This window comes from Tasmannia lanceolata, unplaced genomic scaffold (assembly GCF_043159265.1).
Source record: "Tasmannia lanceolata isolate RefF3 unplaced genomic scaffold, GAP_Taslan_0.1 ptg000007l, whole genome shotgun sequence".
NCBI classification, from domain to species: Eukaryota; Viridiplantae; Streptophyta; class Magnoliopsida; order Canellales; family Winteraceae; genus Tasmannia; species Tasmannia lanceolata.
This window is the reverse complement of record NW_027518684.1, coordinates 17,740,620-17,762,341: the sequence shown is the minus strand read 5'-3', so window position 1 is coordinate 17,762,341 and position 21,722 is coordinate 17,740,620. Positions and strand designations below refer to the sequence as shown.

Genomic DNA, 21,722 nt, shown 5'->3' with positions numbered 1-21,722 from the left:
TCTGTTTGGTTGCCGGGTTTTTTTTGTTCCTGGGAGTTATGTGGGAAAGTAAGTTAAATTTTGGTCCCATCCCATGTTTGGTTGCCTTTTAGCACTAGGTTTTTTTTAATCCCACTCTTGTAATGATTACTTGTGGGGTGAATTTTTTAATCCTACTTTTGTAATGATTGCCTTTTCATCCTATCCCAAGATAACCCCAGGAACAAAAATAAACTCAGGAACCAAAAATAAGCTTGAGAAGAATTTTTTTCTACCCAACAGTTCAAGCAACCAAACAAAGGTTTTTTTTTTTCCACCATATCTCCCAGGGTATTTTTTTTCTCCCACATAACCAAACATGGGATTTTTATTTTACCAGGATACTTCTAAGACTTTTTTTTTCCACCTATCTCCCAGGGTATTTTTTTTCTCCCACATAACTCCCAGGAACAAAAAAAACCCGGCAACCATACAGAGCATAAAGGGCGGGAAAATGGGCTTTTCCATGTCATTTTTTGCTTTTTTGCAAATATTCCACATGTGTAATTCTATTTTCCCTGGAAAGCAAGTGAACACCAGAATTCTGTCTTATCAAGGTCTTGTCAGGAAAAAAATAAGCTGTTTTGCTTTCCTGGGAACGCAAGTGAACAGGAAAGCAAATCCCTGGAAAACAACTTATTTTTGGGGAAGAGAAAAAGAGAAAACCCACTTAAAAAGAGAGAGATAAAGAGAGATGAAAACCACTTAAAAATTTTTGGGGAAGTCGCAGAGGTGGTCTGTGACTTTTGTCTCCCCTTGATGGTCATTACATTGTAAAACAAACCTCAAATGTCATTCCGCAATCTTTTAAGATTTTAGTGGGCAAATTTTCATAAAATATTTTTTTATTAAGTCGGCCAAACTCTTGCTGCAGGGAATGTGTTGTAACTCACTTGCTTTAAAATGTGAGAGAGATGCAAACTCACTCGCTTTAAAATGTGAAAAAAGTCTTGGAGAACAGAGGGGTATTTGCATTTTTTTTCTAGGAAAAGTGCCAATGGGGGACACAAAAATACGAGAATTGCCAACAGGGACACTCTTTTAAAAAATTATAAAGGGGGTCGAAAACTGTTATGAAAGGCTTATCAAATACGTAAATAGTGAAAACTGACCAAAATGTCCCTAGGGGTTATCAGGTCCAAAATGGGGTTATCAAATCAAAAAAGGGGTTATCAAGTACGTAAACAAGACTTCTGTTTAAACTTGATAACCCCTTGTGAGACTCAATAACCCTGTTGAGAACTTGATATCCCCGGGCAAGATTTGATAACCTTATTTAGGTTAGAGTTGTTAAATCATATTTAGACCTGTTAACCAGTTGATAACCCTTGGGGGCATTTTGGTCAGGTTTTTCCACAAATTCCGCTTTCGACCCCATTTATAATTTTTCAAAAGAGTGTCCCCAATTGGCAATTCAGTATTTCGGTGTCACCCAGTTGCAATTTTTTCTTTTTTCTAATATAAAAAAGCCTACACCTATCACCTATGTCGTCATTACATTATAAATCGAAACCTGAAACGTCATTTATAAATTGTTTAGGGTTTTCGTGGTCAAATTTTTCATAAAACATTGTTTTATGAAAGTCAGCCAAACTCTTGACTCTGGGAAGGTATTGCAACTTCCCTTCCAAAGGGTTCTTTCCTGTTCTTTTGGACTCTGCTGCAGGGAATAAAGGAAAACTCAATGTTGATTCTGCACCAACCGCGTTTCATTTTTTTTCTGAAGGAACTTTCTTTGCATAATAACAAAGAAGAAAGAAGTGGAAATAAGAAAAAGAAGAAGACAATGAATCATCAACAACAAGCAGTCCAAAGAATCAGAAAGAGCAGTAGCAACAATAGCAGTACAAAACCCATTATTTCTCACAACACAACAACCCTTCTCCTCCTATTATTCTTCTCCCTCTCAACACCAATATCCTCTTCTCTTTCAAATCCCCAAACCCCTCCTCCTCTTCCCATTCTCCCTCTCCCCACATCCCTCCAACTCTCATGGCAATTATCAGAAATGTCCCTTTTCCTTCATTTTGGCACAAACACCTTCACAGATTCTGAATGGGGCACAGGCCATGCTGACCCATCAGTCTTTAATCCTTCTTCAACCCTAGACCCAGCTCAGTGGGTTCAAGTTGCAAAGAATTCTGGCTTTTCTAGTGTTATCCTCACCGCGAAACACCATGATGGGTTCTGCCTCTGGCCCTCTGTTTATACCAATTACTCAGTCCAATCTAGTCCTTGGAAAGGTGGGAAAGGGGATGTTGTGGCTGAGCTGGCTGTTGCGGCGAGGGCGGCTGGGATTGAATTAGGGCTATATCTTTCGCCATGGGATCGCCATGAGGCCGTATTTGGGAAAACGATTGGGTATAATGAGTTCTATATGGGTCAATTGACTGAATTACTTACAGGGTGAGTGAGGCATGACTGATATAAGGGCAGTTTGGGTGTGCAATTTGCTTATTTTTGATGCAATTTATGTGTTGATTTAAGTCTAAGATGTGTTTATTAGATTGCGGTTTACTCACAAATTGCAACTTGAATTCAAGTGGGTTTTACACCCGAATTGATTCTTTGGTTTGTTCTTGCTAGTTCTTATGGGATATGCTGTTGCAGTGCTGTTATTTGATTCTTTATTGTTCTGGGTTTACTTTAACTGTTTTAAAGTTATATATTTATGGGAAGTTTGATGCGATTGCCCAGAGGCTGGGTTATAGTTGTTTTTTTAATGTTCTGATTTCTTTGGGTCTTAAAATGATTTTGGGTCTGTTTAGTTATCTGATGCAGTTGGTCTTGAGTATTTCATAATGATGAAATGGGTGTTCATAGCTCTATGGTTGGATGGCATAGTTGTCATTGTGGGAGGACCTATTGGTGGTGAGCAACGGCATGAAATCGTATTCATAGGATGATCCCCACCATCTGATCAGTGGCCTTGAAACAAAATGTCAACGATTGACACTTAGTGAGTCAGAGTCCATTGCTTGGATTCTTGGATAATCTGATAGCTGTGAATTTTGTATCATTCTGTGGTACAGTTCACTCTATGAATTGTTGGATCACTTGACATACAACCATGTGTACACTACATTGGTGACCAACCAACCCTGTTCGCCACAATGTACAGAATGTCTTTTAGGTTTTATTGCCAACCCAATTTGAGAATAAAGACTTACCCTTTCCATTCTTACTTTCGGAGCTTTGAATTTAGTGTTTTTGAGGGTTGACTTGATTGTTTTTTGTTTTTTTGTTTTTACTTTGGTGCAGTTATGGAGAGATTAAACACATATGGCTGGATGGTGCGAAAGGGGAGGGGGAGAAGAATATGGACTATTTGTTTGAAACTTGGTTTGGGTTGATTCGTCAACTCCAGCCAAGTGCTACCATATTCTCAGATGCCGGCCCAGACACTCGGTGGGTTGGGGACGAGGATGGTGCTGCTGGCTTTACTTGCTGGTCCCTTTTCAATAGAAGCTCTGTCACAATCGGTGGCGACAATGATTACCAGTTAGTGCAGCTCTCTCTAACCTCCTCTTTATTCTCCTTTTTTAATTATCTTGTTCATCTCACATTGACAATGGATGCAACTCTCTCTATACATGCCAGACGCTTATGTCCACACACATGTTATGTCCTCACATGTTTTACATTATAGTACAAACTGCATGCATTACACATGCATCATGCATATTTCACGCCACATTCCTAAATCATTGATCCACTTTCAAGGTTCCTATGGTCTAGGAGACTAAGACTGTGACTAAATCCAAATTACATAACTTATGCTTGCATTCTAAACTCATATAGAGTAACATAATTTCATTAGATCCTTTTTAAAAAAAATGTTCAATAAGACCTGTATTTGATGCATCATGATCTATATTTTATGCATCGTTACCTCCAAAATAATATGAACCTAAGACCTTGTAACAATCTTAGGAGTATTCTGATTTGTGGGTGTGACCATGTATGTACTTATATCTGGGCTTTTGGTGTAGTGATATGGTCTTGCATTGGTCAATCAAAAAAGATATGGTTCTTGCATTGGCGAGACAGGCCGGAGCTCCCCATTTCCTTCTTTTCATGTGTAGGTTCTATAAAGATGAGAAGAAATAAGAAGGATCAAAGCGGTTTCAGTGGGCCTCATTATATTTCATCTTCTTGTTTAAAAGTTTGGCATTGTTTAAAAATTTAGAAGCTGTGTGGAGGGCTTTTACTCATTACGTTGATTCAAGGTTGATCTTTTTCAAAACTAAGTGTAGTTTAGGTGTTATAAAAGTCTCACTTAACTTTTTAAGTTGGTTTTTTCTGGGTTGCAATTAAGTTATTAAGTCGGATTCTTCTGGGTTCCATCCATGTAAAATATCAATAGGAGCAACAAATTATTATCTAGGCTACCTTTAGAGTTTTTTTGGATAAAGTAAGTCTCTTGGAGTTAGAAGATCAACCAATAGGATAATTTTTGGATTTTCAAGTTTGGGAAGCTTTCTAAGGCTATTTTGCAGCAATATTTTAATGGATCTAAAGAGCTTTTCTGCTTTTTGAATGTGATGCACTGATGCTTAGAAAGCCCCTGTTGAGCATTTTTGCAAGTTTTATGTGATTTTATACTACTTAACTGGATGTTGGGTTCCAAAATCTATTCTTAAGTCTTTTTTATTTCTTCAATGTCTGTTAAGTTAATCTTTGGAGATTAGTGTTAAGTGATTCATAAGAGCTTTACTAGGAATTTCCGCTTTTGTTTCAAGATTTGCTTATTATTTTATAACTGTAATTTTTATTTCCAATTCGTATTATTTTTGGAAATTTTGTGCAAAAAGAATTAATCGGCGAAACCAAAGCAGGTGTAAATGCTAAGTTAGAGTTGTGGAGAACTACTTTGGAATCCAAAGGTTTTAGACTGAGTATGACTAAGACAAAATATATGGAATGCAACTTTAGTAATGTAAGGAGGTGGGACGAGGATGTAGTAAATATGACTGGACAGGAGGTACCTAAGAGGGATATCTTTCGCTATCTTGGTTCAATTCTACATGAGGAAGGAGGGATTGAAGAGGATGTTAACCATAGAATAAGAGCAGGTTGGTTGAAGTGGAAGCTTGCCTCAGGAGTTCTGTGGGACCGTAAAATCCCTACCAAGTTGAAGGCAAAGTTTTATAAGACAGTTGTGAGGCCAGCCATGCTGTACGGCTCAGAATGTTGGGCCACCAAGAAGCAGCATGTGCATAAGATGAGTGTAGCGGAGATGCGAATGCTTAGATGGATGTGCGGCCACACAAGGTTAGATATAATTAAAAATGAAGACATATGTAAAAAGGTGGGGGTGGCACCAATTGAGGAGAAGATGAGAGAGCATCGCCTAAGATGGTTTGGACATATCCAACGCAGGCCTTGGGATGCTCCGTTGAGAAGAGACGACTCGTGCCAAATTGATGGAGTAAAAAGACGTAGGGGCTGACCGAAAACAACTTGGGTAGAAACAGTGAGGAAAGACTTGATAGCTAGGAACATAACGAAGAACATGACCTTGGATAGGATAGAATAGAAGAAAATGTTCCACGTAGAAGAACCCAAGTAGAGCCGGGTAGATTCCTTCTTCGTGAATTTTTTCTAAAGGATTCATTTAGCCGACCCCAACTAGTTTGGGACAAAGGCTTTGTTGAGTTGAGCTGAGTTGAGTTTGGTGGACTCAATGGTCCTATTGCGAGATATATTTCCCAGAAATTATTTATTCCTCCATTTTTTGTTATCATACCAGATATGTTTCTACATTAGTGAGAGTTTCTCAGTTTCATTCCCTAGAATCCCCTTCAACACACACAACTAAGGAGCGGATGAGGGGGTTAAAAGGTTGATAAAGGCGGTTACAAGCTTCAAGATTCAAGAATTTTGAAGAATCTTGCAAAAGCGATTACTAGCTTTGCGAACAGCTTGCCTTTAAAAAAAATAAAGCTTTGCAAACAGTGGAGATTCCTCCAAAGCTTTTCGTGACTTGATTTTATGCTCAGGTTGTAAAGTAATTGTCTAATAGCCTTGAGATCACTCTGTTCATTTGCTTGGAAATTATTCTTGTTACAGGACACTCAAGGCACATTACTAAATATTCTTTGCCTGAGACTCATCATCTTTTGGAATATTGTCTGATTGTGGGAATCCTTACAGCTGATACCATCTAGGTCTGAGATTGAATCTAACTGGTTTTCTTTGAACCAGTCCCTACATGCATAAGTTCACATACTTGATCACCATCCCTGCAAGAACTACGCTGCATCAAATTGGTAACAGAGCTCTGCTGCAACCTAGAACATTGCTTCTGCAAGAGTTATACTGTGTCAGAAATGCCTAAAAATAAGGGATAAGAGAGGCTGTTTGCGTGAACGGAAACCCAGAAACCTTGGTCGTGGTGCTGGTTTTTGCATGGAAAGATAGGGAAACTGAGAGGGGCTGGATTGCAGTCGATTTTCTGCAGGATGTTTGCATGAAAGAAAACTGTGAGAAGGTATTTTCTGCTGCTGAAAAAAACCCGTTGTTGACAGCAGGCTGTTGGTGAAGATCTTGTGAAAAGGAAGCAGGGAAGTGGCTGCTTCAACTGTTTATCTAAACATGCATAAAACTAGCGATGCAAACCTGCATCAAACGACCTGCATCAAACAGGGTTAGATAAATCAAGGAGAAGACTTGATTTTCATGCAAAAAATCATAAACATAGTTCTCCCAAAACTAAAGATAAAAGAGGGTGGAGTCCATTTCAAAAAAGAAAAGAAAAGATAACAGATAAAAGAGGGTGGAGTGAGACACTTATCCCAAACTAATGTGCAACTCATAATTCCATAATTCAAGCTTGGAAATTCATTTACAATCGTGGGGTATTTATAGATTTTGCATAACAAATCCTAGAAAAGACAAATAGAAGGTCTGAACTAACCCTAAAATCTCTACACTTTTGGTCCAACACAAACTCTCCTAAAATATCTCTATGATTCCTAAAACTTCTCTACCGTCTGGACATCTAACATTCCTACTAAAACTTAGACCCCCTGTGGTTTCTGACACATTCAACTGAACCCCTAATGTTTAAAAAGTTACAATAGAACCCCTGTGGTTTCAATTTGTGTAAGGTAGACCCCCTCAGTTGATGGTTCGTCCACAGATTGAAGGGTTAGGATGGTCCTATGGAGCTGATTTTTTGGGCACACCCTATCTATGTCAGGGCCCATCAAATGAACGCTTTGGATCATCCAAACAATGTGGACCCACTGTGTTTTTGGTAGTGTGGGCCCGAATCCAAACATTTTTTATGATTGAAGATTCTTAAATCCCTGTGATCAATGTGAGCCGTTGATCTCGTCGTCGTCCTTCAATCTCGTGGTGATCTGGGGTGATTTGCCTGTGTATGATATGATCTGGCAATATCAATTGGTTTTGAACCAAACAAATCTGTCTTGTTATGTAAGTCCTGTACATAAGCTTGCTGTGATAAGTTGATTCTACATTTTGAACTTACCACTTCTATTCCTAGAAAGTACCGTAATCTTCCCTAATCATTGGTCTGGAAATGCTTCTGTAGAAAAGTCTTCAAGTTTTTCGTACCTTTATTGTTACTTCCTACAATGACAATTTCGTCAACATATTCCCTGCAATAGTATTTCGGCTATATGCGGAGTGATTTACTAAGCGCAGCACCAGCCCAAACTGCTTGATAATTTCACTAAATTTCCCAAACCAAGCTTGTGGAGATTGTTTTAAACTATATGTCACTTTCTTCAATCGAAGGCATTTCTAACATTGGGATGGAACATGGATCAACCAAGATTAGCCGATACAACCACTCAAATAAGGCAATCTTGGACGATTTTGGAATAATCAATTAGCAGAGGTTGGAGTAAACCCTTTGTCAACTAGACGTGCCTTCAGTCTTTCAGTAGAACCATCAGGGTTGTGCTTCACTCTATACACCCATCGACAACGGTCACTTGCTTTCCTGGAAGACAAGATAAGGTCACAACTCCTATTGTAGTGAAGAACCATCTTATCTTCCATTGATTGCTTGCAGACCGTGTGTAATATTCTTCCCAAATATATTTGGGAACAAATAAAGACGACAAAACAGATGCAAAACTATGAAATGAGGGAGACACATTATTATAAGATATTAAATGGAGATGGGATAAGCAGTACACTCCCATTTACCATTGGGGACAACAATGGGAAGTTCGTAAAGAGATTAGGGATCCCAGACTTTGAATTTAGGTTCTAGAATCAAAATGAATGGAAGCAGCTCAGGCAATGGTGCTGGACGGGCACTAGTCATGGGAGTATGACCTCAGCAGAAAAACGACAAGTTGAAGTTAGTTATTGTAGGAAGAAATGAACACGAGACATGTTTTGGGGCCTTCATCCACATCTATGCTAGAAGATGAGAGGCCCAAGTTCTCATGCCACTACATCAAAAGGGGAGAATCTGACCTCCACTACATCAACACGGGTTCACACCATTCCTTCTCCTTTGTCTACTCGAGATTTGCCTCCTTTTGACTTACCTATTGCCTTGTGCAAGAGTAAGCGCTCCTGTACATTTCATCCAAACACACTTTGTCTCCTACGAACCTTTTCATCTTCTTACAGATCATATTTATCCTTTATTTCCCGATCCAATCGCTGGAACAGACAATATTTGAGACCTTATTGAGCCATTGAAATGTAAGGATGTGGTTGGGTGTAAATGGGTTCATATTGTCAAGTACAGAACTAATGGCTCGATACAATGGTATAAAGCTCAACTGGTAGCCAAAGGATTTACTCAGCTACATGGGATCGACTATCAGGAAATATTCTCTCTTCCCACGAAGCTAAATTCAAAATAGAAGTTATTTTATGGGTTGAAGCAAATTCCCTACAATGTGGTTTTGATCGGTTTAGTTTGGCAATGACCCTCATATGTTTTAGAGGCAGCTGCGTCGATCATTCTATTTCCATAAATGGTATGGAAGGAGTACTATGATCCTAGTTGTTTATTTGAATGACACTACTGTGAGAACTAATCATACCCAAACTATTAAGGAGTTGAACACCTTGGGAGAGTCTTTGATCAAAGACATCAGTCCTTTCAAATACATTCTGGGGATTGAACTGGCTAGATCAAAATAAGGGAACATTGAAAGGAACAGGTAAGCTTGAAGTTAAGCCAATTTAATGTCCAATGGAACAATATCACAAAATGCATAATTGGCAAGGAGATTTACTCACTGAACTAGGCCTGTACCAACAGCTTGTTAAGCTCACTTGACGAAATAGTGTTTGCAGTGCATTGTTGCCCTGTCAAGTGGTGAAGCAAGTACTCAGTGATAAGACATTTTAATTCTGAACTAATTTGCCTTCAAGTTATCCTCAGATAAATGAGATGGAAGTTGACAGTTCTGAGATTGTTTTGTGATAATCAAGCAGCAATTCATATTACCTCTACCCTTGCTTTTCATGGAAGGACCAAGAACATAGAGGGTTACTGTCACTTTATTAGATAGAAGGCAGTTGCCAAGTTAAATACCATACCATGTCATATCAGAGGATTAATTGGCTGATAGTTTCACTATGGGCAGTTGCTAGCAATTGACTTCGAGATATTTTACATAAGCTGGACATAATTGATATGTATGGGGGAGTGTTGAAATGTCGATACTTTATTGGTGTTTTAGTAATGTCTTTAGTTTATTAAGATTGTGCCGATGGACAAGGGTGTTTTGATCTTTTATCTAACTCCCTCCCAAGTTAATAAAGAAGGGTGTTTTGTTCTTCTACTTGTTTTTCTTCTTTTTGTTTCTGCTATTATACAATCTTTATATAGGCTAGAGTAGCCCTGTAACATTATTTTCTGTTCATATTTAGCACATAAAATTATTCCCAAATCTCTCTTCTAAATGTTTTACATAGGATCCATGGTTATGGCTTTGAAGCATTTAAGTAGATCGTGCATATACGGACTATGACATTTTACGAACTTTTCCTAACCTTGGTTTGTTTTTGTCCATTATGGGGAAAATTATTTTTGTTGATTAAGAAGGGAAAGGAAGTGAATGAAGTAGGGCAATTATTTGCAACTACAACAATTATTTGTTATTTTTGAATAATGGTAGCCAATTTCATTGATGGAAAGGACCGAGCCAAAATACAGCGAAAATAAAAAGATACAACATGACAAGACAAACAACAAGAAGAAGATCACGACGACGGAGAATTGAAAAGAGCTAGAGATTCCTTGAATACCCCTTCTCTAGCTAACCTATCTGCCACCTGGTTTGCAAACCGTCAAACATGATTATACTCAATCTCCATGGATCTCACCCAATCAAACATTTCATCAAACCACCTATCAAATCTCCATGGGGGTTTATGAGGACCTTTTAACCACCGAATGACATTCTATGAATCTCCTTCAACCACTACCTTATACAAGTGGTTTTTCGAGAGAAGCTCTAAACCTTGATGTACTGCACGTACCTCTGCCTCCGAGGCATCCGCCGTTCCAATAGGCCCTGCATAAGCCCAAGGAACCTCGCCAAACTCATTCCTAAGAACTCCTCCAACCCCTGCTGGACCTGGGTTCTCCAAACTAGAGCCATCAAAGATAAGTTTTAGGGACCCAGTCGGAGGGGGCTCCCGATCTTGAACAATTACCTGTTTGCTTTCAACACTAACACAAATGTCCCTTCATCTTTCCAAAGTTTTAGGGACCCAGGCGGAGGGGGCTCCCGATCTTGAACAATTACCTGTTTGCTTTCAACACTAACACAAATGTCCCTTCATCTTTCCAAAGGTCGTATGTTGACACAAACTTGAATAAAGGGAGAGATATAACCCATGAGATAGTTAAAGCAATCACTTTAACGAAACAGTATGACGAGCTCTTGGATTTTCCTTTAAAAACCCTTGCTTTTCTTTCCTTCCAAATTACCCATAGAACTTTAAGGAAAGAAACGTTCCGAAGAATTTTACCTCTTTCCTTCCAGGGGTTAGCCTGCCGTCCAGAAAGTAGATCAAGAAGAGATTCTAGGAAAACCCAATAGATACCAAATCTTCTAATTAGTTTACTCCAAATGTCTCTAGCAAATTTACAGTGGGTGATTCACGTATTCCCCCACCTCTATACATAGAGCGCAATGATCAATAATAAGAATCTTCCTCTTTCTGAGGAAATCCACCGTCTGAATTCTTTCCCTTAACGCCGCCCATCCAAATGTGCAGACTCTAGGGGGAGCCTGGGTAGTCCACACTCTAGCCACCCTAATGGACACTGGACTAGTCACTAGATGATGATAGAATGACTTGACTGAGAATTCACCTAATGTATTCTAGATTCCAACCCTTTTATCTTCCCCATCTTGTTTAATGTAACCCCCTTCGATTAACTCCAGAAACCTCACAACAGATGCAAGTTCACGATCAAAGAAATTTCTTCTGAACTGCGGATTCCAAACTATCCTTTCACTTCTCCTTTCTATGATTTCTAGTACAAAGCTATCCTTATCCGAGATCGCTAAATATAGGTCTGGGAACAACTCTTTTAGAGGTCACACCGAGCACCAAATGTCATGCCAAAACTGAATTCTGTCACTCGAATAAACTCTGAACTTAATGCCAGATGCATATAGATGATAAAATTTCATGATGTCCCTCCAAACGGTTACTCCTTGGAACCTAAAATTGTTGGCTGAAGACCAGTTTCCTGGAGTAGCACCATACTTACTTTCAATAACCCTAACCCACAAAGGAGGAACCCTGGAGCATCGGAGGAACAATGGCTGGGGCAGGAAACTGGAATGCTCCTAGGTGTGTTAGTGGGGCTAATGCAGTCCCATTGGGGAGATTAGCAAATGGTGTAGAAAGGAATTGGGCGAGAGGAAATTGGGAAGTGGTTAAAGATAAGAGAAGTAAGAGAATTGAAAGGGTTGTGAATAGACGGAAAGAGGCTGGGTTGGGGGAATGGAGATGTTGCAGATGTGCTTTTAGAAACTTCAAAAAAAGATTAGAATGTTGGAGTTGTAAGAAGATCTGGTCAAATAGAGATTTCAACTTTCCCCTTCAACAAGGAAGGGGAGAATCTGGTTCAGGAGGCGAAAGAGAGGGAAGGCCAGTATCAAATATTCAAGAGAAGGTTTCATCGATGACCTCTGAAGGGGTGGCTTTTAATATTGAAGTTACCCCTTTACAGACTATTAGCAACACAGATTTGGGTGTTTGGGGGAGGATTAGGACAGGGTGGTCTGGTAATCTTCAAGCAGTGGAAAGGTGGCTAATGAACAGAAGTGGTATTCCTGGAGAAGTTGTAGTGTATAAGATCTCTAGTTTAGAGATCTTAATCATACCTACTGCTGGTGCTAATAGAGTGAGTCTTATAGAGAATTGGAAGAAGGCCACAAACTCTCCTTTCTCTGAAATTTCCCTGTGGGCTAAAAACTTTTCGACGGAGGGGATTAGTCAATGGTGGACCATTGAAAGAATTCCACCTGAGGCGTGGTGTGAGGAAAATTTCAGGAGAATTGGGGAAAAAATTGGAAAAGCAGAGGAGCTTGATTCGTCATGTATAGCGGGGTTTGGCTACTCGAGAGCGAGAGTGCTAATCTCGGCAGAAGGAAAGCTGGGGAAGGAAATCCCCCTCCAGGTTCCTCTCAGAGGTTCTGTAAGATGGGTTAGAGTGTTTCAAGAGGACGAAGAAAAAGAAGATGAATCTGATTCCTGTGGTGAAGTAGCCTTCAAAGAAAAGTACGGGTTTATGGAGGAATCTGACGGTTCCGTATCTATAGAAAATTTCTCTGAGAGAGGAGAATTAATGGAAGAAGGAGAGTTGGTGGAGGAAAATGTGGCCACTGGAAGTTGGATCGAACCAGCGGCGGGCAGACTTTTTGAGCCGGCGCAAGTTAGCAGGCAAGCTTATCCACCAATTCGAGAGGCGTATGTTAGCAATCAATATTTGGAAGAGGTTTTTGAAATTCAAAATTCGCTCTCTCCTGTGGGGTTCTGATGGCGATGTTTAGTGGGGGGTAGCCCTACTGATGTGACAGTGATGGGCCCATCTTTGACTATTGATAGATATTTTCACTCATTTCAAGATTTTATTCCAAATGGCTTTGATTCTGTGGGCCCTTCTTCTAATGAATCTCCATTGGCTTCGAATTTTGAAAGCCTAGTGGGTGATTTTGACCCATGGAGGCTGGAACCATTATTTCAGGGGCCGACTGGTGGGCTGGAAGAAAGCCCTCGGGAGAAATTATCGGAAATTAGATATTATGGATCCCCTTTAGATAAAAATTCAAAATCGTGGGCCACTTTCGAGAGTGGAGCAAGATCAAAAATATCATTTAGCATCTCTAATGTTCCCAGATCAAAAGTTTCTGGTAATGGGGGTGTGGGGTCTTCTTCTTCTAGCTTTCAAGTAACGGTAAGCAGGAGTATGGTCCTTAAGGAGATTGCTTCCTGTTTGAGTTTCGATAATGAAGAGGAAATGGAGAGAGGGGTTGATCCTGTTGGAGATCAGGCTAGGGCTTTGTCCGAAAATCAAGTTGAAAGGCCTCATGGATTAGAAGTAAATATTTCTGGAGGGGGGATTCACAACGATTGTGACGAAGTTTCTAAGTGTTTCTTCCAAAGAGACGAATTGGGGGCTCTATATAATTGTTTCGTGAAGGTTAGAATAGGAATATTTTACGAGGGTTTGCTACCAGTAACTCATCCTGAGTTCTTAAAATTGAAAATGCAGAAGCAGAAGTCTCTGTCTGGAAATAGCTTTGAAAGGATAGAGAAGAGTTCTGCAAAAAGATCTATTTGTACTCAGAGACCTCTGGAGGGTGCAAGTGTTGAGTCGGAAGGCAGAGAAGGGGGGACGTCAACTCATTCAGAAACAATTTCTGAGTTCTTGGGGAAGGATAAGCAGGCTGATTCCTTGTTCTCTATAACGATTCAAAAGGAAATACTGGTGGAAGAGGAATCAGTGGAAGGCTCGATTGTTAGTGAGAAATCTTTGGCCTTAGGAGTGGACTTTTATGTCAATAATTCTCTGAGGTGAGCAAAGAACTAGGGGTTCTTTTTGCAGGGGACGAGGAGGCTTTCAAAGAACAACTAAAAGCTGCTGAAGTTAGAGATTTGGAAGCTCGGGCAATTGCGATGCGGAGTGAGGAATTAAGCAAAAAGAAAGGGAACTAAAAAGACTAAAGTCTGGGATCAATTATGGGGGAGGGGGTAGTGAAGATGGAGCTATTACGGGTAATAGAGGCTCGCTGTCTGTAAGGAGAAAGGGGAAGCTCAACTTCAAACTGGTGGATCAATGAAGATTATATCTTGGAATTCAAATGGGTTGGGGGCACTAGGGAAGAAAATTCAAGTGAAGGAATTTATAAAAAATGAGAAGCCTGATTTAATTTGTATTTAGGAAACTAAATTAGAATCATTATCTAGAGATATTTTGAGAAGCTGTGGTGTGAGATCTGAATGGGATTTTGATTTCATTCCATCGGTGGGGTCATCTGGAGGCATTGCTGTAGTATGGAATGATTCCAATTGGAAAAAGATTGAAGTCTCGAAGGGTAAATTTTCTTTATCAGTGGCTTTTAAAAAGGCAGGAGATGCATCTCAATGTTTGTTTACAGGGGTGTATGGTCCTGTTCTTAGGGCTGAAAAGGGGTCTTTTTGGGAAGAATTGAATAGGGTTAGAAGTAATTGCTCTCATCCTTGGTGTATTGGTGGAGATATTAATGAAATTATAGCTGTAGGGGAGAGGAGGGGATGTAATAGATCTAATCAAAACATGAGGGATTTTGTAAGTTTCATTGCAGATAATGAACTTATTGATCTGCCCTTATCTGGTTCATTCTTTACTTGGTCACGAGGAGAAAGCTGCAGCCGATTGGACCGCTTTCTGTTATCTTCAGAATGGTTGGAATTGGTTCCAGATGTAAACCAACGAACTCTTATCCATTCGGTCTCGGATCATTGCCCAATTCTGCTTGACCCTAGGATGAAATCCTGGGGTCCGCCCCCTTTTAGATTTGAAATAGCGTGGCTTGACTATCCACAGATGGTGGATAGGCTGGAAGAATGGTGGATGGAATGTGTGGTGGAAGGTCAAGCGGATGTTGTCATAGGTAAAAAGCTAAGATTCATCAAGAACAAACTAAAAGTATGGATCAAGGAGAAAAAAGTACAAATGGGTGCTAGAAAATTAGAATTGGAGGCTAGATTAGTAGAACTGAAAGCTTTAGAAGATAGCAGTTTGGGGGGTGATGAGGAGTGGGAGGAAATGGGTCGGTTGAAGCAAGAACATCAATCCATTTTGCTGCATGAGGAAATAACTTGGCGGCATAAGTCTAGGGTGAAGTGGTTGGCAGAGGGTGATAAAAATTCAGCCTTTTCTCATGCTATAGCCAGTGGAAGAAGAAGAATCAATAGAATAGATATGTTGAATGAGAATGGGGGAATGGTGAGCAGCAAGGAAGGAATTAATTCTTCAAGACATAATTCGCCCCATCCCTGAGGAAGTGGAATTTGATAGCTTATCGTTGGAAGATTGCTCCAAATTGGATAAACCTTTAACGAGGAAGTGGTTAAACTGGCTATGTTCTCCATGGCTAGGGATAAAGCTCCAGGGCCTGATGGTTTCTATATTGCTTTCTTCCAAGCTTGTTGGCCTTTCGTGAAGGGTGACATCTTAAAGTTTTTCAAAGAATTTTATGAGGGAGCTAGCCTTGATAAAGTGACTGGGGCCACTTTTATTACCTTGATTCCTAAGAAGGAGGGTGTATTGAAAGCTTCTGAGTTTAGGCCTATTAGCTTGGTGGGCTGTATTTACAAGATCTTAGCTAAAGTTCTTGCTGATCGTTTAAAGAAAGTTCTTCCCAGTATAATTTCTCTCAGTCAAAGTGCTTTTGTAAATGAGAGGCAAATTCTAGATTGTTCTCTAATCTCCAACGAAGTTATTGATTCTCTCTCGAGGAATGGTGAAAAAGGGGTTGTTTGTAAGTTGGACATGGAAAAGGCTTATGATCGGGTTGAATGGAACTGCTTGGATTATCTTCTTGGGAAGATGGGTTTTAGTAGCAGATGGAGAGAGTGGATCAGGAAGTGTATTTCTTCGGCGTGGTTTTCCGTTCTGATAAACGGCTCGGCTAAAGGCTTCTTCAAATCTTCAAGGGGTCTAAGGCAAGGGGATCCCTTGTCTCCCTTTCTCTTTGTAATTGTTGCGGAGACTCTCAGTAGACTAATTCAAAAGGAAAGTGCCAAAGATCTGATTAAAGGTTTCAGTGTCGGGAAGGATCAAGTGGAAGTTTCAATTCTTCAGTTTGCTGACGATACTCTACTTTTTAGTCTTCCGGACCAGGGTAATCTATTAAATTTAAAAGCTATTCTTCGTTGCTATGAGTCGATTACTGGGCAAAGATCAAATTTCCTCAAGTCTAGGATATTTGCCTTAAATATTCCTTTGGAGGAAGTTCAGAATCTTGCGGCAATTCTGGGTTGTAGAGTTGATTCTTTTCCTTCTTCATATCTTGGTCTTCCTTTGGGTGTGGGTAGACTCGAGAAAAATTTATGGGAACCAGTAGTGGGTAGGTTAGAAAAAAGATTGGAAACCTGAAAGAGAAACCTTGTATCGAAAGGGCGAAGATTGACGCTGATAAAGTCAGTGATGGCAAACATTCTGGTATATTTCTTATCCCTCTTCAAGTGCCCGGTAAGCATCGCTTTGAGAATTGAGAAGATTCAAAGAAGATTTCTGTGGGGGGGAGCATCAACTAAATATGGGATTTCTTTAGTCAAATGGGAAAAGGTTTCCACACCAATTAAAGAAGGAGGTTTGGGTATCAAAAGGATCAAGGATTTCAATATTGCCTTGTTAAGTAAGTAGTTATGGAGATTTGGGGAAGAGGAATCCTCCCTGTGGGTGAGGGTTAGTGGTAGCGAATATGGATTTCTCTCTGGTCACTGGTAATCAGACGACTCATATTTGAAGAAGGGAGTAACTACCTGGAGGGATATTATTGGTCTCAGGTATGAGTTCAAAAAGGGTTGTAGATTCAAGGTGTATTCTGGTCACATGATTAGATTTTGGCTTGATGCATGGTGCTCAGAGGATCCTTTGAGTTTGGTATTTCCGGATTTATTCGTGGTGGCTGCTGATAAAGAGGTGCTAGTATGTGATTGCTTCGAAAGAGTCGAGTCAAAGATTGTGTGGTGCCCAAGATTCAGAAGGAATTTCTGAGAGAGAGAGAGAGAGAGAGAGAGAGAGAGAGAGAGAGAGAGAGAGAGAGAGAGAGAGAGAGCTATCTTCCCTCTCGAATTTGTTTGAGGTCTTGGAAAAATGTTACATAAAGAGGTCAGGAATGGATAAAAGAATTTGGACATGGTGTCCCTCTGGTCTTTTCTCTGTGTCAAGTCTTATTATGATAGATTGGTTTCCACAGAGGAGGATAGCTTATCGGCAAAGATTTGGTCTTTTTTGTGCCCCCCAGGAGTTGGCTTCTTTGGATGGTCTATATGCTGTGGGAGAATTCAAAGTATGGAGTTTCTAAGGAAAAGATGAATGTGGCTAGTGGATCACTGCCCTTTATGTCTTCAGGATGGTGAATCCATTGACCATTTATTCCTTCATTGCAGGTTTGCTAGAGCTATATGGAGATTACTATTGCAAAGATTTGGAATTCAGTGGGTTTTTCCAAGTACAGTTTCTCATCTGCTTAATTGTTGGGATTTTGTCCCTTGGAAGAAAAAAAAGGAGAAGTACTTTGGAGGATTTGTCTATTGGCTACATGGTGGGCGATCTGGAAGGAAAGAAACGGAAGAGTTTTTGAAGGGAAGAGCAGATCAGTGTTTGGAGTTTATTTGAGAATAATAGCAATGTCCATCCATTGGGCGAGGAGCATCCCCTTGTTTCGCTGTGTCTCGGCTTTTGATCTGTGGGAGGGATGGCAAATTATTTGTCATGAGGCTTCAATAAAAAACAAGGCAATTCAAAAATGGTCACCCCCTCCGTCTGAATTCTTCAAGCTTAACTTTGACGGTGCTAGTTTCAGAAATCCTGGTCCGATAGGGATAGGAGGTCTATTAAGGAATGAGGAGGGAGGTGTTGTTTGGGCTTATTCAGGCCCTTGTGGTTTAGTAGATTCAAGTGAGGCGGAAGTAAGAGCGGCATTTTCGGGCATTTTGCACTTGGACAAAGATGTTTTAGATAAATTAATAATTGAAGGCGATTCCTCCAACATAGTGAAATGGATATTCGGCTCAGCTCCCCCTCGTTGGCGTTTTCTTAGTTTGATTGAGGAGATTTCAGATTGGATGCTGGGTTCGTCTGCTTGTTTTGTGCATATTAGGAGAACTGCGAATGGCGAAGCAGACTCTTTAGCTAAATCTGGCATTAATAGATTAGGCCTGGAGTGGTTCGATTTTATGCTGCCATAGTAGTATCTTTGTATTTTTTGTAGTTTTCTCTCTCTTTCTTTTCATTTCCCTTGTTCTTTCTTTGTGGGCCATCTCGGTTCCTTTTAATATATTGCCATTTAAAAAAAAAAAAAAAAACCCTAACCCACTGATGAGATGCTTCCTGACCAAATCTCCATAAACATTTACCCAGCAAAGCGATGTTTGTTTCTTTGATTCTCCTTATCCCTAAATCTCCACCTTTGTTAGTTTTGCACACCTCTTCCCACTTCACTAAAGGAATACCTTGTTTATCTTCAAAACCTCCCCAAAGGATCTGCCTGCCTCTGGATTTGCTCAATTCTTTTCACAACCGCAACAGGGCATTTAAAAATCAACATTTGGTAATTCGGATATCGGCCAACAGAACTTTAATAAGGGTAATCCTCTCTCTCCCCCCCCCCCAACCCTAAAAAAAAAAAACAAAGACATCAAGTTTCTTTTCCACTCATCCAGCCTCTTGTCCACCCTATCTACAAGGTGATCCCATTGGAGTTTTTTAGCTCTTCGTATCCCCAGAGGGAGACCAATATAAGATGAAGAGAATCCTGTTTGCACCCCAAGATACCAGCTATTCATCTTGAGGAACAATTATTTGTTATTGGATTTGGTATGCTTTATTTATGTTGTGTTTTGAATGTTGCATGCCTTACATCATTCATGGCATGGGAATCATGGTGTCATGGCTTTTAGAGCTACAAGATAATCATCTGTCCTCCATGGAATCAACTTGTGATTGGCTTTGTACCTTGAGGATAATCAGTTTTCCTCCATGGCATTATTTTATTTGCTTAAGGAAGGGTCAGTTATCTGTTTCAAATACCAGAATGGGATACAGGATTGGGTAGGGAAAATGGCACAACGATGGTTATGCAATTCTGAAAAGAGTTTCGTGCAAGTATTCACATGTAACTTTTCTTGTGATATAAGAAAATGATTCCAGCAATCCTGTAAAAAAAAGTCACAATTTAGATTAACTATTTTTTTTGATTGGCTGTAGATAGATTTTGGAAATTGTAACAGCCTTTAACAAGAAGTTATAAAAATGTAGAATGATAAGAAGGGTGCCATATTAGGAAAAGGTGTCCGAATATCAATTTCCACATCTTGCATTGTGGAATAGAACGTTGGAATTAGGAAGTCATTTTGAGTTCCTTCGAAATAGGAAATGGTTTTCTAATTCTAGGAAATGGGTTTCTCAATTTATCTAACACTAGGGAAATGGGTACCAGTACAATAAAGTGAAAGGTGTTTCCCATAACAATTTCTGATACTTAAATAAGATGACTAATATATAACCTAGTAGGAATTGTTCTTGGATTGTTGCAGAGCAGAGACACCCCGAGATTTATTTATTTTTTGCATTGTTGAAGTAATATTTGCATGCAAACTGGTAGCATCTTGAAATTGGTTTGTAAAGTACAAGAATGTGGATAATCATTCAAAAAAAACAGAAAAAAGAATATGGATCCTTAGAAAACTCGAAATTGATGAAATAGTTGCCTGATAATTTCTGTTGTCGAACGTGCTTCATAGGCGGACCAAAGGTCTTAGCTCTAAATAATTAAAAGCCTATGCCTTCCCAGATTCGGGACTGATATGATGTGTCAGTATTTATGTAGTTTTGTATGCTTTTTCTACACAGTTATCGATGCATTCATATCACAGAGGAACCATCCATGAACTTCAGGTTGTTAATTTGCTGCTGTTTTAACTAAATCCTGAAATGAGTATGACTTTGCAAACTATTTCTTTCAATGATGCAAGTGAACTCTTATTAACTTCCATGTTTAAAAATTCTAAAGACCATTATTTTACTGCCTATGCAATAGGTATACACGTGGAGGAGATCCTAATGGGTGTGATTGGGTTCCTCCTGAGTGTGATGTGTCAATTAGGCCTGGTTGGTTTTGGCACAGCTCAGAAAAACCAAAATCTGCAAAAACTCTGCTCGATCTATATTACAAATCAGTGGGCCGGAATTGTCTCTTATTACTAAATGTACCTCCCAATTCATCAGGCCTTATATCAGACGAAGACATTCAAGTCCTTCAAGATTTCGCTGAGCTCCGACATATCATATTCTCCGATAACCTGGCTGAAAATGCCATTGTTAATGCAAGCAGCACCCGTGGAGATATTAGCGATCCTCGATTCAGCCCCGTAAATGTCCTCCGAGAAGGTATTTACACATACTGGGCTCCACAGGAGGGCCAATCTAGTTGTGCAATATATCTCGACTTGGGACAGTTGGTGTCATTCAATGTGCTACAAGTTCAGGAACCCATTCAAATGGGCCAGCGGATTACTGAGTTCCATCTTGATGTGTTGAATAAAGGTCAATGGACGACAGTTATAAACGGCACAACAGTGGGGTACAAAAGGCTGGTGAGATTTACCATGGTAAAATCACAGTGGTTGAGGTTCATCGTTGACAAATCCCGAGGTGATCCACTTATTTCATATTTGGGCATTTACATGGACCCATTTTCCATTGCGCAAGATTCATATGATTTGGGCTCATTACCATATTTCGACCATATTTCGTCGGTAATCAAGTTTTTCAGCCGAAAGCTCACAATAATTGCAAGCAAAGCCTTGATTTAGAATTTACGTTATTATCTTTCTAAGGCTGTGGAGTTATTGAGCTGAAAACTTTACAAGTCTTCTGCCAATGTTAGTGAAGCTACGATTTAGTATTTGGAATCAACTGTTTCATGCAAAATTATATGATTCATCCCACCATTGTGTTGTATATTATGTTGTTTCCAGTTCAAGTGGGGCTACTGAGTTTGATGTGGTTCATTGAGATTGATATAGTTCAATTTGTATGGGCATCATGTGGGTCTCTAATAGGCCCATTATAAGTTCTTATTCTGTTCAGGTATATCATTTAATGGGATTTGCTAGGCAATTTCTCGTAAAGCTATTTCGCGGCCGACTTTTGCATGAGAGAACAACCACGTCAGAGGAATTAAATGAATAAGACAAAATCTGCCAAAAAGGAGCCAGTGTGGCTGTTCTCTCATGCAAAAGTCAGCCGCGAAATGATCTCTAAATTTAAGGATTAGTTTCCTTTTTTTTTTATCCGGTCACAATAATAAACATTAGTTGCCTGAAAAGTTAAATGCAATAAGTGGTTATACCCTTGATCATTATGGGAATCAATTTCAAGGAAGTTTCAAGTTTCTCTCATTGTTTGCCCATCCATGGATGGAATTTCCACCTATAAATTATTCGGCTGGAAAACTTAA

At 39.7% G+C, this 21,722-nt stretch overlaps 1 protein-coding gene across 1 annotated transcript; it reads left to right on the top strand.

Moving 5' to 3' along the window:
• Window positions 1-1,607: 1,607 nt before the first annotated feature.
• FUC1 (alpha-L-fucosidase 1) lies at window positions 1,608-21,340 on the top strand. The gene is made up of 3 exons (XM_077385585.1): window positions 1,608-2,424; window positions 3,280-3,519; window positions 20,301-21,340. The coding sequence occupies exons 1-3, from the start codon at window positions 1,703-1,705 to the stop codon at window positions 21,073-21,075; spliced, it is 1,737 nt and encodes a 578-aa protein (XP_077241700.1). The 5' UTR covers window positions 1,608-1,702; the 3' UTR covers window positions 21,076-21,340.
• The last annotated feature ends 382 nt before the right edge of the window (window positions 21,341-21,722 follow it).